At 48.1% G+C, this 17080-nt stretch overlaps 1 protein-coding gene across 4 annotated transcripts in view; it reads right to left on the minus strand.

Annotated features, from left to right (window-relative positions):
- The window catches only part of LOC143766825 (uncharacterized), a 159717-nt gene that overhangs the window by 126040 nt on the left and 16597 nt on the right, over positions 1-17080 (minus strand). For 2 of the 4 annotated variants that reach the window (XM_077254802.1, XM_077254801.1), the window contains exons 2-6: positions 3927-4075; positions 3618-3797; positions 3412-3535; positions 3231-3328; positions 1788-1878 (exon numbers count right to left, since the gene is read on the minus strand). In XM_077254802.1, the coding sequence (XP_077110917.1) occupies positions 1788-1878; positions 3231-3328; positions 3412-3535; positions 3618-3797; positions 3927-4004 (571 nt within the window). In that variant the 5' untranslated portion in view covers positions 4005-4075. Of the gene's footprint in view, positions 1-1787; positions 1879-3230; positions 3329-3411; positions 3536-3617; positions 3798-3926; positions 4076-17080 lie in introns of those variants that run through there. The other 2 variants (XM_077254800.1, XM_077254803.1) reach the window with 2 other exon arrangements.

The raw sequence follows: 17080 nt of genomic DNA on the forward strand, positions 1-17080 counted from the left end.
GGAACACGCCGCTGGAGCTTCTTTATAAAGCCCCTCCTTCGGTCAGCATACCTTGCTCAGCATTCGTTTTGATTTCCCCGCCCTTCCGCAGTTGTGGGGACCCATCCGACGCTCTGAGGGAGAGTGGCATGAATCTCCGGTGGGCGCCGCCATCTTGGAGCCCCCACGCATGCGCAGGAGCTCCGCGACCCGGAAGCCATAGCCGGCTCCGCCTACCGACGTCACCACAGCTAACAGCGCTTCCTGTCAGCGCTGCAGCCATCGTGGGACGCCAAGGCCAGCCAACTGTACTCCGGTCGGCGCCCCCTAGACGCTGCCATCCCCCCACCCGCAGGGAGCCCACAGCACACGAGGGAGGGAGGATTATACTAACCGCACGCTGGCTCCGGAGACCGGACACCCCCTGGCGACCACTCCTCGCTGTTTAGTCACCGCAATGCAGCCCTGCCAGGGCCACCATGACCACATCAGGTACCCGCACCGGCCGAGGTAGGAGACCCCCTCGCTAACAGATTCGGTTCGGCCGGCATGGAAAAGTGTAGAAAGTCTTCTGTAAGTATCCAGTCCCTTCAGGAACAGGAAACCAACTGATGCATGGGAGAGGTGCCGCCCTTTTTGTATCTGTAGGTTTCCTGTTCCTTAAGGGCGGATCCCCTCTCTCGTAGTGCTGTCATGGGAGTCCGAATAAAAAGGATTAACCTGATCGCTAAACGGGGTAGCGAGAAAAAAATTTGTAACGCCAGAATTACGTTTTTTTGGTCGCCGCGACATTGCATTAAAATGCAATAACGGGCGATCAAAAGAATGTATCTGCACAAAAATGGTATCAATAAAAATGTCAGCTCGGAACGCAAAAAATAAGCCCTCACCCAAACCCAAGATCGTGAAAAATGGAGACGCAACGGCTATCGGAAAATCGCGCAATTTTATTTTTTTTAGCAAAGTTTTTGCTACAAGAATTTTTTTTCACCACTTAGATAAAAGAGAACCTAGTCAAGTTAGGTGTCTATGAACTCGTAATGACCTGGAGAATCATAATATCAGGTCAGTTTTAGCCTTTAGTGAACCTAGCAAAAAAGCCAATCGAAAAACCAGTGTGGGATTGCACTTTTTTTGCAATTTCACCGCACTTGGAAAACCAATGATGTCGTTCAAAAGTGCAACTTGTCCCACAAAAAATAAGCCCTCACATGGCCATATTGACGGAAAAATAAAAAAGTTATGGCTCTGGGAAAGAGGGGAGTGAAAGACGAACATGGAAATACTGAAAATCCCAAGGTCATGAAGGGGTTAATGTTGTCAATCATAAAAGTGAAGTTTGGCCAGAAAGACGGGACCTGGTCTTGTAGGGACCATATGATCACATTCAGCGGGAGAGAAGGGAGATTCATCCGATAAGATCTCAGGGTTCTAGGAAGCCAACAGCATCATTACCCTCCGCTTTCTCTTACAGGCCCATCATCATATTATTTTTCTTCAAGTGATTTTCCATCTTGTCAGCACATTCTACGTACGCTGTCATTTGGCTTTGTAGTTCACAGATCTGGGCAGGTAACAGCGTCTCCTAAACCCAGGGGGTAGGTGGATCTACCAGGTTGTAGGTTCTATAGAAAAGGGCTTTCAATGCCCAAAGTCATTTGAACAGTTTTGGGTGGAGGAGAATGTTGTGGTCTAGAGGTAAAATGGTGATCATGGTAATATGGCCGGACTACACCACCGATAAAGCAGCCACAGCCGGTGACTGAGAAGAATCTGTGACTTCTCTGCATTTAGTGGTCACTACTCACCTGGGTGGTCATATGTGGGAATCTCCTCTTTACACCACTCATCCCCCCTCACATATGTCTCTGTAGTATTAATATGGGTCAGATCTTCACCCTGAAACAAATATTATAAAAGTCACCGACAGATGGAGAAGTCCCATCTATGATCAGCTCTAATCCTGCCATCTCCACCGTTCTCATTACACAAGAATAAAACATATAATACTGGTGGATAAAACAAGACTGAGCACAAGACCTTTACCGGCGTCTACACATCATAGGGGGGGATCTCCTGTCACCTTCCCTCCATCTACCTGATGCAGTGGCGTATCAAGGGGGGGGGGCAGCCGGGGCATGTGCCCCGGGCGCAGCCGGCAGGGGGGCGCAATCGGGCCGCCTAATTCGGCGGTCCGCAGTGTCTCCCCCGGCGGCTGCATTTTGCCGCCCCTGGTCTGGCAGTCAGCTGTTCTCTGTGACGACTGTCAAGCTGACAGCCGGCACAGAGAAGCTGCAGAGCGCCGGCTCTCAACGTGTGCAGAGGTGGAGGGGGGGCCCCTGCTGGGTGGCTGCGGTGGGCAGGGAAAAATCCCCACAGCTCTGCTGCCCAGCGATCTGTCTTCCTAATTCCTCGCACACAGACGCGCCGCTGGATGACGTCATCATTCAGCGGCCGGCTGGGTCAGAGGAAGGCGATGAGATGCTGCGGCAGAGCGCGAGGAGAGGTGAGTTGTGTGTGTGTGTGTGTGTGTGTGTATGTGTATGCGTGTGTGTATGTGAACGTGTGTGTGTATGTGAATGTGTGTATATGCGTGTGTGTATTTGAATGTGTGTATGTGAATGTGTGTGTGCGCGTGTATGTGAATGTGTGTATGTGAATGTGTGTTTGTGAATATGTGTGTGTGTGTGTGTATGTGAATGTGTGTATGTGAATGTGTGTTTGTGAATGAATGTGTGTGTGTGTGTGTGTGTGTATGTGAATGTGTGTGTGTGTGGCTCAGTATTGGGGGTGTGTGTGTGTGTGTGTGTGTATATCGTGCTGCAGGTGAATGTGCAGAGAAGTGAATGGCGTGTGTGTGTGTGTGTGGGGGAAGGAGAGGGCAATGATGGGGCTGACGGGGAGAGAGCAATGATGGGGATGGTGGAGGAGGAGAGGGCAATGATGGTGCTGACGGGGAGAGAGCAATGATGCGGATGGTGGAGGAGGAGAGGGCAATGATGGGGCTGACGGGGACAGAGCAATGATGGGGATGGTGGAGGAGGAGAGGGCAATGATGGGGATGGTGGAGGAGAGGGCAATGATGGGGCTGACGGGGAGAGAGCAATGATGGGGATGGTGGAGGAGGAGAGGGCAATGATGGGGATGGTAGAGGAGCAGAGGGCAATGATGGGGCTGACGGGGGGCATATGTCCTGGGGGGGGGGGGCGCCAAAATGAATTCCTGCCCCGGGTGCCAGAAACACCTCTGACCTGATGATCCTGAGGAGCATTGGGATCTTCTTGCTTGCAGTCCTGTGGAAGAAGAGAATGCGGACATCTCTCTGGTGTTGTCCTCTTACTGGATAGATCTGGAGGAAACACATACAGGGACTGAATTCATTCTTTATATACAGATAATTATAGGCCGTGTGTATTTAGTCCTGTCTATTACCTGGAGATGTGAGGGGCTGGGGAACCTCCATTATGACGTTCTTGTACAGATCTCTGTGTCCTTCTAAATACTCCCACTCCTCCATGGAGAAATAGACAGCGACATCCTGACACCTTACAGGAACCTGACACATACAATGATACCGTCATCCCCCGATCCCTTCATAGAGTTACCGCATAATGTCCCAGCATTCCCAGCAGTATCACCTCTCCAGTCAGCAGCTCAGTCATCTTGTAGATGAGTTCTAGGATCTTCTGGTCATTGATGTCCTCATGGATCAGGGGGTGAGGTGGAGGCCCCGTGATTGGGCTCAGGGGTCTTGCCCATCCGTCAGACACAGGGTCCTGACAGCGATCACTAGAGGTCTTCTTCACCACTGTGTAATCCTGGTAATGGAGAGACACATTAATAAATCTCACTACAGACATTTCCAGAGTCCTCACCTCTCCAGTTCTGTCCATCTGTTATTCCCATAGATAAGAATGATGTAATGTGACGTCATCAGAATCTCTCACCTCTCCAGTAAGCCGGAAGAGGATCTCTAGGGTGAGGTGTAATATCCTCTCCGCCATCTTGTCTCTGTCCATATCCATCTGTGATGGGTAAATCAGGAAATTTTCTGTTGTAGAAGATCTTCACTGAGAGGATCCGATATTGAAAAGACCTGAATGAGAAGATGAGCCGCTGTAACATCACAAGAATCCTGTGTAATAATACAATTACTGGAGATAATAAGGGAAACATATGAGGAGATTTATTATTTTACAGTATTTAGTTTCCTTCTTTACATCTACTAATAAATCCTATATATTTAGGCCACAGACAACAAGCAGTTTCCGCCTCGGAGTCGGCAGCTGAATACGTTCCTCATAGACTCATCTTCCATAACGCTAATTCTCGTCTCATTTACCGACCCTGGAATCGGCATTAGCAATACTGCAGGAGATATTCATTACACGCGACATGAGAAATAAATACTTCATGATGAGGACGACATCTTCATCTTCTACTACGGCTCTAGAGACATATGTGGCCAGAGTCGGTCACTGACTCCATCACCACCGGCCGCCTATATGAAGGTTTCCCGTCTTCCCTGCACTGTAATCTTCTACCACGTTAGATCTCAGGTGTGACAGAGTTTGGCTGAATGTCTCCCGCCCCCAAGTACTCGATAGTATGGGGCGGCCTAGTTATTACGATACTTACATGCCTAATAATGGGGTCTGGGCTGCAATGTATGAAGGTCTATTAGGCCAGAGGCAGCGTCCAATCAGTTACCTTTTACCGCCCCCATACACATTAGACTAAAGTTCCATGAAATCACTGATTTCGGGGGTCTCGGCGACCATATAATGTATTTGGGGGCCTCCCGACAGATGATGTCAGGGCAGAGAAGGATCTGACATCCTGAATTTCAGAGGATAATCCGTTTGTTCTTCCTGTAGATAATCCTCCGCTAGAGGAGTCTGGAGGCGACTGTCATACAGACCCCAGGAAAGCTGGAATATTTGTGTGTATGGGGAAGTCGGGAGAGATGGCCGTCTGCCAAATGACGTTCAGCCAACTCTTATCTCATGTGTATGGGGCCGTTAGTATTACACTGACAGCAGTGATGATACACGGCACTACAGTAGTACAGGGCATCACCGGAGCCATCAGAGGCTAGTATGTTGTATGATCACACTGATCAGAGGAGATTAACAAAGGGTTAAAGTGAAAAACATCAGATTTTCAGCAACAAGAAATATCCGCCACTATATGGAAAGCAGAGTCACTGCACAATGTTCGTTAAGTCTCGTCCATAACTACTTTATTATACTCTATTATCCTGTACACAGTGGAGGAGATAGAAATCACAGGTCCGACAGCAACAGCTGGAATTGGGCCCTCCAACGTAAAGGAAAAAAATCTATATATATAAAGCTGAGTGTATGTATGTATGTATGTATGTATGTATGTATGTATGTATGTATGTATGTATGTATGTATGTATGTATGTATGTATATATATATATATGTGTGGCGCCCCTAGGGGTATTTGCCACAAAAATAGTTATTGACACCAAATACAAATATTAAAATAGCAAGACTGCATTACCATCTCCGGCCAGAAGGGGGAGCTCCAGAGACTCCCCTTGATCTATTCTGGTCTGAGAAAAAGATTGGCAGTTGGGCTGAGGAGCTGAAAGTGAGAGGTCGTATAACTGGACTCCTAACAGCCCTATGACGAATTATAGGCCCGTAATACCCATAGTAGAAAAAGAGGAATAGAGAAAAAGACATTGTGAGAACCGGGTAGCAATAACTACCCAGAATAGGCGCAGAGACGGATACCGGATCCGTGGCTATATTCATTATACATAATACAGCAACCGGAAGGAAGTGAGGTGATATCGGCTTCACCAGGGTAAGACGCAGCAACAGACACAGAGTTCAGCAGTACTCCCAGAGGGGGCAAGCCGACAAAAAGGACTCGAGTTGTCCGTCGAACCAGAGCACAGAAGAGACAGATTGGGGCGGCAGCCAGTTCACAAACAGCAGCAGGACCATACAGAAACTGCGCATAATAAGAGGTGGAAATCCTGGCAGGGTCAAAGTAATTCAGGGTTCTTATACAGACTCCGGTGACAGTATTGGTAGCAAATCCCTTTTTGTTGAAGTAAATTGGTTAAACGTTTCAGCGCCTCAGTCTTTCATTTGGACAATAGCCGTCGATCCAGGATCGGGGTCATCACAGCTGAGAAGACCTGCTGCTGACCAAGTAAGTGTCTGTTCCTTCATGATATCCCTTACACTGTGCATCGCCTGAGGCCACAGCACTGGGTCAAGCCACTAGTGACATCCCCCTCAAGAGACGGACCTCATTGATCTGGTGCTGGGTACCTCGGTCTCCCGGGTGTCACAACTGGCGTCACGAACAGGATAGAGCCAGCCCGTACACCGGGTATTGTGTGCCGTAATTGGAGTCTGAAACTGTGAAAATTTGGATGAAAAGTCTTGGAAATTGACTTTGCTAAAGAAAATCCCGTTCCCCATTGAAAACTATTGAAAGTGACTTTTCTCCATTGGTTATAATGGGGTAAAAATGGCTGCCATCCCCTGAAGTAATCATCTCATAACTGTCAGGCACAGAACTGTTAGTCGAGCTGCGTCATTACCCAAGCCCCAGTCTAACTGAAAAACTTCAAAATCCACCATCACAGAGCGTGCGGCAGTTAAGAGGCAGCAGGGGGCATGTCATTGTCATCCTGCTGCACAGAGGAACGAATCTACATTATCTAGACGGAAGCTGGGACCTGAGGGGTCTGGATTAACTAAGGGGGTACAGTATGTCGCAGCACGGAGACGCCGCAGCATCCGGCGACGCTAATGCAGTTGAAAGACAGAGTGTCGATAGAGAGCATGGCAGCGCAGCAGTGCAAGGAGTGGTGCCCATCATGCCGGTGTTAATGCCATTTACCCCGGGTGGCCCGTGGCTTCCAATGTATGAAGGTGAACCTAATACCCTTGACGGTTTCAGGGAAAAGATGCTGGCTCATTTTGATATGTTCCCCGTGGGTGAAGCTCAGCGTGTTAGTCTCCTGATGATGCAGTTAAGTGGCCATGCTAAGCGAGAAGTCACTGCATGGGCAACTGATCTAAAAGGTACTGTTGAACGCATATTTGCTGGATTAAAAGCTACATTTGAAACCACTGCCAGCAGCAAAGCTAAAGTACGATTCTTTAATTGCAAACAAAAAGCTAATGAGGGTGTGAGAGATTTTGCCTTAAACCTGCAGGAAGCCCTTAAATCACTTACACTGGCTGAACGCATTTTTAATACAGGAGCCGATAAACTGCTAAGAGATCAATTTATTGAGGGACTCTACACCCCTTCTCACCGAGGGCATGTGAGTATGCTTGTTTTTAAGAACCCTGAATTGACATTTGCCCAATTAAAGGAGAGTGCTATACGTCTCCAGCTGGCAGAGGCACCTCGGGATCAGGATCTCACACAACCCATGGCAGATGCACTTCAGCAATGGGGAATGCCAGTGACATCAGCTACGTCCGGTACCAGTGCTAAGTCTCTGTGGTCCATTACTAATGAGGCTCTTCAGCAAAAGCTTGACTCTTTAACTGATGTTGTTGCTTCAATGGCTAAAACCATGCAGGAGATGAGAGAACCCAAGATGGAGTTGGTAAACCGTAGAGAGGATGTTCCATGGATGAGGTCCCGGAGATATCCGACATGGAGAGGACGACCCCGTGACCGCTACCAACCGGATGGACAGCCCATTTGCCGCCGTTGCCAGCAGCCAGGCCACTTTGCACGAAATTGTGATTTAAACGGGAATCCCCTGGGAATGCGGGCCGCTTCGCAGGAATGAATTTTCAAAGCCCAACACCCTGGCACGACAGGTACATCGGAGGACGACCCATCATCCCTATCGTGCTGGACGGAATTCCCCTCAACGCTTTGCTGGATACAGGTTCCCAGATTTCATCTATACCATATATCCTTTATAAGAGGTACTGGGCTGAGGTAGATATTGATAAAGGACCCTCTGATGTTGAACTAAATATATGGGCCAGTAATGGTAAGTTGGTACCGAAACTAGGATTCAGGGAGATGACCATAAAGATTGGTAAAGCAGAATTGAAGAAACAGGGTATAATTGTCGTTGATGTTGACCGACAGAACTGTGAACCAACTGTATTGATAGGGATGAATGTGTTAGAGAATTGCTTTTCCGAAGTTATTTCTGTCTTGCAACAAATTGCTGAAACTGCCCGATCCTGCCAGCAGAGAGTTCTCTGGAGGGAAATAAAAGTATTAATGTTAAGGCAACAGATAGAAGTTGCAGGTGGAGAAATCGGCAGTGTGAGGGTGAGTGATCCAACGTCTATTGTAATCCCACCAAAAACAGAAATGCTGGTATGGTGTAGAGCGGCCATTGGTACTAAAGGACGAGACTATCAAGCCTTAATAGAACCAGCGTACACCGACAGCAGGCCCACTATACTCACGGCACGAGGGGTGGTCGAGGTACGCCGGGGACGGGTGCCGGTACGACTTTTGAACTGTGGAGAGGAAGAGGTCACTTTGCCAAGGTACGCTACAGTGGCAAAGTTATATACTGTTGACAACAATGCCATCACAACCGTTGAGCCTTTAGAATCGACCTGTCAGGTGGAAAATAACGGCTCAGATGGAGAATCGGAGGATTGGTGCCAACAGCTAGACGTGGGTGTAGATTCAACACCTACCCATCAAAGACAAGGGGTATATAGATTAGTGACGGAATATGAACAGGTCTTCAGTAAACACCCATTGGACTTCGGACGGATAGAAGGGGTGGAACATACAATCCCCACCGGTGACCATCCCCCGATAAAAGAAAGATATAGGCCCATACCGCCCGCTCACTATCAATGCGCGAAGGACATGCTGAGAGAGATGAAACAGGCCGGTGTAATAAGAGATAGTTGTAGCCCCTGGGCGGCCCCTCTGGTGATTGTCAAAAAAAAGGACGGAACCATGAGAATGTGCGTAGACTACCGGCGGATTAATAACATCACCCATAAAGACGCCTATCCCTTGCCTAGGATAGAAGAGTCCTTGACTGCTTTAAAATCTGCTATTTATTTTTCCACCTTAGACTTAACAAGCGGGTATTGGCAAGTCCCTGTGGCTGAGAGAGATAAAGAAAAAACGGCATTCACCACACCAATGGGTTTAAGCGAATTTAATCGCATGCCGTTCGGACTCTGCAACGCATCCGGTACTTTCCAGCGACTGTTGGAATGTTGCCTCGGACACAAGAACTTCGAGACCGTCCTCCTGTACCTAGATGATGTGATCGTCTACTCAAAGACATACGAACAGCACTTAACAGACCTGGCAGAGGTGTTCGAAGCCTTATCCAAGTATGGTATGAAAATCAAACCATCCAAATGTCACCTTCTCAAGCCAAAGGTACAATACTTAGGGCACATCGTGAGTTCGGAGGGAGTAGCACCGGATCCCGAGAAAATAACTGCCATAAGGGATTGGCCAAGACCTACCAATGCAAAAGAAGTGAGGCAATTCTTGGGATTAGTGGGTTACTATCGTAGATTTATAAAAGGATTTACCAAATTGGCAGCGCCCTTGCAAGATACTTTGATAGGGCAGACGAAGAAACCTTCAAACCGAAACCCTCCTTTTCAGTGGAACGACGAAAGAGAAGACTCCTTTGAACAACTAAAGAAGGCACTAACCGGAGAAGAAGTTCTGGCGTACCCGGATTACCATCAACCTTTCATCCTCTACACCGATGACAGTAATGTGGGATTGGGAGTGGTGCTGTCACAAAAGCAAGAAGGTCGGGAGAAAGTCATCGCCTTTGCAAGTAGAAAACTCCGGCCTACTGAAAGAAATTTTGAAAATTATAGTTCCTTCAAATTGGAGCTACTGGCAGGCAGTAGTTTGGGCTGTGACTGAACGTTTCAAACACTATTTGACCGGTGCAGAATTTATTGTCTATACTGACAACAATCCATTGACCCACCTAGACACGGCTAAATTAGGTGCGTTAGAACAGCGATGGATAGCCCGGTTATCTAATTACAACTTCGTGATCAAGTATCGAGCAGGTCGCAAGAATGGAAATGCCGATGCCCTATCCCGGATGCCACACTTGAGAGATGTAGAAGAAGAAACGGGGGAGCTTGAAGAAATTGAACTACCAGCCTTTCATCAGCCCAAGGCAAAACATCGTCAGTCAAATACCTGTCAGAAACAACAAGAAGTGAATTTTAATCCGTTAGCACACCATAGATGGGCTGACACCCAAGATAGCAATCCGGCTGTGAAGATAGTGAAGGAACTATTGATTGAGCAAAGTGCATATCCCGATGAGGATGCCCCAGAAGAGACGCATCAACTCTGGAAAGAGAGAGGCAAAATGTTCCTGTATCAAGGGAAACTCTGTAGAAGATACACCAATCCGAAAACACATGAATTGGTTTGGCAGATTATCGTGCCTAAACAACCTCAGAAGGAACGATCAAAAGAGCCAAAGAGCACCACTGCAGCCCATAATCACCAAACAACCACTTGAACTGGTAGCCATGGACCACGTGAAGTTGACACCGAGCCGGTCCGGTTACGTCTATGCCTTGACCATCGTGGACCATTATTCGCGCTTCTTGGTAGTAGTACCTGTAAAAGATCTGACTGCAAAAACAGCAGCCAAAGCGTTCCAAACGTACTTTTGTAGACCCCATGGATATCCGGAACAGGTTCTCACTGACCAGGGTACAGCCTTTGAATCAGAGATCTTCAGAGAATTCTGTAATATGTATGGTTGCAAAAAGATCCGGACGACTGCCTATCATCCGCAAACAAACGGCTTATGTGAGAAGATGAACCATATTGTGATAGACCTACTAAAGACTTTACCTGAAACGGAAAGGAATCAATGGCCAGAGAAATTGCCTGACTTGGTGGATCTGTATAATCATGTCCCGGTGAGCTCTACCAACTGCACCCCAGCTTATCTTATGCGTGCAAGACCCGGCCAATTACCAATCGATCTAGAAATGGGAATACTGAAACCAGACGCAGAAGTTCAAGACTCCAATTGGGATGTCGTACGGCAAAAGCAGTATCGCCAAGTGCAAGAGAGTGTGGAAAGAAGCCTCAAGCAAACCAGAGAAAGACAAGAGCGAACTTTCAACCAGAATGCTCTAGCGACTCCATTAAGACCGGGTGACCAAGTACTCAAGAGGAATCGTCGAACCAATAAACTGGATAATCAATGGGAAGCCGTACCCTACACAGTTTTACCAACAAGAATGGATAATCCTAAAATGTGTCTCATTAGCAAAAACGGAGGTTTATCATCTGTACTAGTGTCAAGAGACAATCTTAAATTATGTCCGGAAACGTTGAAAGAGCCAGAAGTTGTCCAACCAGAATCAGAAGTTATTCAACCTATACAGGTTCAACCAGCAAAGGAAAAAGAGGAGGAAATGTATCACACCTGTATAGGAGACAATCCCAAAACCCTACTAACATACCATGGTGCAGTAGTGGTTCCCATGGTGGCCTTTTATCCAACACCGAACCCAATATTAGAAGTCCCAAGACAGGAAGAGGCTGACCCCGAACTACAAGAGGTTCCAGGTCAGGAAGAACAGATTCCTGATCAGAGTGATCCCATTCACGGTGGACTTGCCAACCCCATAGTGGTGGAATTATCTTTAGCAGAGAGGGCAGATACTATATCCGCAGTAGACAGTAGTACACCACATAAAGAGACACCGCTATTACGTAGATCCCAGCGTAGTACCCAGGGTCAATTACCGGCCAGGTATGCGGATTACCAACTATAAGACTACAGTCATTGTTATCGTTCTGTAACGTTTAAGCCCAGTACCTACGGAGACTAACCTGTATGAACTTCTTGCATATTCTTGAACTTTTTATCAGCCCGGAAACACTAAATCAAAGCTCCGGAAAGACTGCTTTGTGAACTTTGCTTCCTAGTACCTTCAAGGATAGAACTGTATTAATGGACGCTATTTGAAGTGACTTTTTACAGAATTCCATTTTTTTTTGTTTCTTTGAGTGGTTTTTGTAACTTTTCATTTTTAAGACTCTGTACATATCAATTGTTATTTCAAAATGTTATCATCCCACAGTCCCGGAGTACTGTTCTTAACTAAGGGGGAATGTGGCGCCCCTAGGGGTATTTGCCACAAAAATAGTTATTGACACCAAATACAAATATTAAAATAGCAAGACTGCATTACCATCTCCGGCCAGAAGGGGGAGCTCCAGAGACTCCCCTTGATCTATTCTGGTCTGAGAAAAAGATTGGCAGTTGGGCTGAGGAGCTGAAAGTGAGAGGTCGTATAACTGGACTCCTAACAGCCCTATGACGAATTATAGGCCCGTAATACCCATAGTAGAAAAAGAGGAATAGAGAAAAAGACATTGTGAGAACCGGGTAGCAATAACTACCCAGAATAGGCGCAGAGACGGATACCGGATCCGTGGCTATATTCATTATACATAATACAGCAACCGGAAGGAAGTGAGGTGATATCGGCTTCACCAGGGTAAGACGCAGCAACAGACACAGAGTTCAGCAGTACTCCCAGAGGGGGCAAGCCGACAAAAAGGACTCGGGTTGTCCGTCGAACCAGAGCACAGAAGAGACAGATTGGGGCGGCAGCCAGTTCACAAACAGCAGCAGGACCATACAGAAACTGCGCATAATAAGAGGTGGAAATCCTGGCAGGGTCAAAGTAATTCAGGGTTCTTATACAGACTCCGGTGACAGTATTGGTAGCAAATCCCTTTTTGTTGAAGTAAATTGGTTAAACGTTTCAGCGCCTCAGTCTTTCATTTGGACAATAGCCGTCGATCCAGGATCGGGGTCATCACAGCTGAGAAGACCTGCTGCTGACCAAGTAAGTGTCTGTTCCTTCATGATATCCCTTACACTGTGCATCGCCTGAGGCCACAGCACCGGGTCAAGCCACTAGTGACATCCCCCTCAAGAGACGGACCTCATTGATCTGGTGCTGGGTACCTCGGTCTCCCGGGTGTCACATATGCATGTATATAGTATGTATGTGTGTATGTGTGTGTGTGTCAAGCCACGCCCATTCCACATAGCAACCAATCACTAAGCATCTTTCATTTCACCAGAGCTGTATAAAAGAAGCTGAGCAGTGATTGGTTGCTATGAGCAGCAGTTTTCCCGCTCCACAACACCTCAGCAGACAGTGACCGGGTGGGAGAAATCTCGCATCCCTGGTAACATAAGCTCCAGCCATTGTCTGCCCCCCAGAAAGGAGCAGAGAGCACATGACAGAAATGAATCCCCCTCCTCTATTACTGCCACGCTCTATTGTTACCAGCGTAGAAAATCGCATCATCAGCGGCCGCACACAGAGCCGCACTGCCAGGTTACATAACAGCACATCTCCAGGAACTCCCTGCTCAGCGCCACCCAGCTCGGGGCTATGGGATGGAGGATGTGTATGATGGGTATATGGGCACGGGACTATGGGATGGAGGATGTATGATGGGTATATGGGCACGGGACTATGGGATGGAGGATGTGTGATGGGTATATGGGCACAGGGCTATGGGATGGAGGATGTGTGATGGGTATATGGGCACTGGACTATGGGATGGAGGATGTGTGATGGGTATATGGGCACTGGTCTATGGGATGGAGGATGTGTGATGGGTATATGGGCATGGGACTATGGGATGGAGGATGTGTGATGGGTATATGGGCACTGGACTATGGGATGGAGGATGTGTGATGGGTATATGGGCACTGGACTATGGGATGGAGGATGTGTGATGGGTATATGGGCACTGGACTATGGGATGGAGGATGTGTGATGGGTATATGGGCACAGGACTATGGGATGGAGGATGTGTATGATGGGTATATGGGCACTGGACTGTTGGATGGAGGATGTGTGATGGGTATATGGGCACTGGACTATGGGATGGAGGATGTGTATGATGGGTATATGGGCACTGGACTATGGGATGGAGGATGTGTGATGGGTATATGGGCACTGGACTATGGGATGGAGGATGTGTATGATGGGTATATGGGCACTGGACTATGGGATGGAGGATGTGTGATGGGTATATGGGCACTGGACTATGGGATGGAGGATGTGTATGATGGGTATATGGGCACTGGACTATGGGATGGAGGATATTTATGATGGGTATATGGGCACGGGACTATGGGATGGAGGATGTGTGATGGGTATATGGGCACTGGACTATGGGTTGGAGGATGTGTGATGGGTATATGGGCACTGGACTATGGGATGGAGGATGTGTGATGGGTATATGGGCACTGGACTATGGGATGGAGGATGTGTGATGGGTATATGGGCACAGGACTATGGGATGGAGGATGTGTATGATGGGTATATGGGCACTGGACTGTTGGATGGAGGATGTGTGATGGGTATATGGGCACTGGACTATGGGATGGAGGATGTGTATGATGGGTATATGGGCACTGGACTATGGGATGGAGGATGTGTGATGGGTATATGGGCACTGGACTATGGGATGGAGGATGTGTATGATGGGTATATGGGCACTGGACTATGGGATGGAGGATATTTATGATGGGTATATGGGCACGGCACTATGGGATGGAGGATGTGTGATGGGTATATGGGCACTGGACTATGGGTTGGAGGATGTGTGATGGGTATATGGGCACTGGGCTATGGGATGGAGGATGTGTGATGGGTATATGGGCACTGGACTATGGGATGGAGGATGTGTGATGGGTATATGGGCACTGGATTATGGGATGGAAGATGTGTGATGGTATATGGGCACTGGACTATGGGTTGGAGGATGTGTGATGGGTATATGGGCACAGCACTATGGGATGGAGGATGTGTATGATGGGTATATGGGCACTGGACTATTGGATGGAGGATGTGTGATGGGTATATGGGCACTGGACTATTGGATGGAGGATGTATGATGGGTGTATGGGCACGAGACTATGGGATGGAGGATGTGTGATGGGTATATGGGCACTGGACTATGGGATGGAGGATGTGTGATGGGTATATGGGCACTGGACTATGGGATGGAGGATGTGTGATGGGTATATGGGCGCGGGACTATGGGATGGAGGATGTGTGATGGGTATATGGGCACTGGACTATGGGATGGAGGATATGTATGATCGGTATATGGGCACTGGACTATGGGATGGAGGATGTGTGATGGGTATTTGGGCACTGGGCTATGGGATGGAGGATATGTATGATGGGTATATGGGCACGGGACTATGGGATGGAGGATATGTATGATGGGTATATGGGCACTGGACTATGGGATGGGGATGTGTGATGGGTATATGGGCACTGGACTATGGGATGGAGGATGTGTGATGGGTATATGGGCACTGGACTATGGGATGGAGGATGTGTGATGGGTATATGGGCACTGGACTATGGGATGGAGGATGTGTGATGGGTATATGGGCACTGGACTATGGGATGGAGGATGTGTGATGGGTATATGGGCACTGGACTATGGGATGGAGGATATGTATGATGGGTATATGGGCACTGGACTATGGGATGGAGGATGTGTGATGGGTATATGGGCACTGGGCTGGGATGGAGGATATGTATGATGGGTATATGGGCACGGGACTATGGGATGGAGGATATGTATGATGGGTATATGGGCACTGGACTATGGGATGGGGGATGTGTGATGGGTATATGGGCACTGGACTATGGGATGGAGGATATGTATGATGGGTATATGGGCACGGGACTATGGGATGGAGGATATGTATGATGGGTATATGGGCACTGGACTATGGGATGGGGATGTGTGATGGGTGTATGGGCACTGGACTATGGGATGGAGGATATGTATGATGGGAATATGGGCACTGGACTATTGGATGGAGGATGTGTGATGGGTATATGGGCACGAGACTATGGGATGGAGGATGTGTGATGGGTATATGGGCACTGGACTATGGGATGGAGGATGTGTGATGGGTATATGGGCACTGGACTATGGGATGGAGGATGTGTGATGGGTATATGGGCACGGGACTATGGGATGGAGGATGTGTGATGGGTATATGGGCACTGGACTATGGGATGGAGGATATGTATGATCGGTATATGGGCACTGGACTATGGGATGGAGGATGTGTGATGGGTATTTGGGCACTGGGCTATGGGATGGAGGATATGTATGATGGGTATATGGGCACGGGACTATGGGATGGAGGATATGTATGATGGGTATATGGGCACTGGACTATGGGATGGGGGATGTGTGATGGGTATATGGGCACTGGACTATGGGATGGAGGATGTGTGATGGGTATATGGGCACTGGACTATGGGATGGAGGATGTGTGATGGGTATATGGGCACTGGACTATGGGATGGAGGATGTGTGATGGGTATATGGGCACTGGACTATGGGATGGAGGATGTGTGATGGGTATATGTGCACTGGACTATGGGATGGAGGATGTGTGATGGGTATATGGGCACTGAACTATGGGATGGAGGATATGTATGATGGGTATATGGGCACTGGACTATGGGATGGAGGATGTGTGATGGGTATATGGGCACTGGGCTATGGGATGGAGGATGTGTATGATTTGTATATGGGCACTGGACTAGGGATATGGGCACTGGACTATGGGATGGATGATATGTATGATGTGTATATGGGCACGGACTATGGGATGGAGGATATGTATGATGGGTATATGAGCACTAGACTATGGGATGGAGGATGTGTGATGGGTATATGGGCATGGAACTATGGGATTGAGGATGTTTGATGGGTATATGGGTACTGGACTATGGGATTCAGGATGTGTGATCTCGCGCTTCGACTACTTCAACATCCTTTTCTGTGGCCTCCCTGATAAAACCCTTGCACCTCTCCAGTCCATCCTTAACTCTGCTGCCCGACTAATTCATCTCTGTCCTCGCTACTCCTCCGCTTCTGCCCTCTGCAAATCTCTTCACTGGCGACCATTCCCTCTTGCCTTGTCCATGTATGGTTTGGTCCTGTAGCCCATGTATCACCAGATTGTCCTGGTTCCTCGACATCTGACACGGACCTTGTTAATCCAGG

Source organism: Ranitomeya variabilis, chromosome 4 (genome assembly GCF_051348905.1).
Source record: "Ranitomeya variabilis isolate aRanVar5 chromosome 4, aRanVar5.hap1, whole genome shotgun sequence".
In the NCBI taxonomy this organism is placed as follows: Eukaryota; Metazoa; Chordata; class Amphibia; order Anura; family Dendrobatidae; genus Ranitomeya; species Ranitomeya variabilis.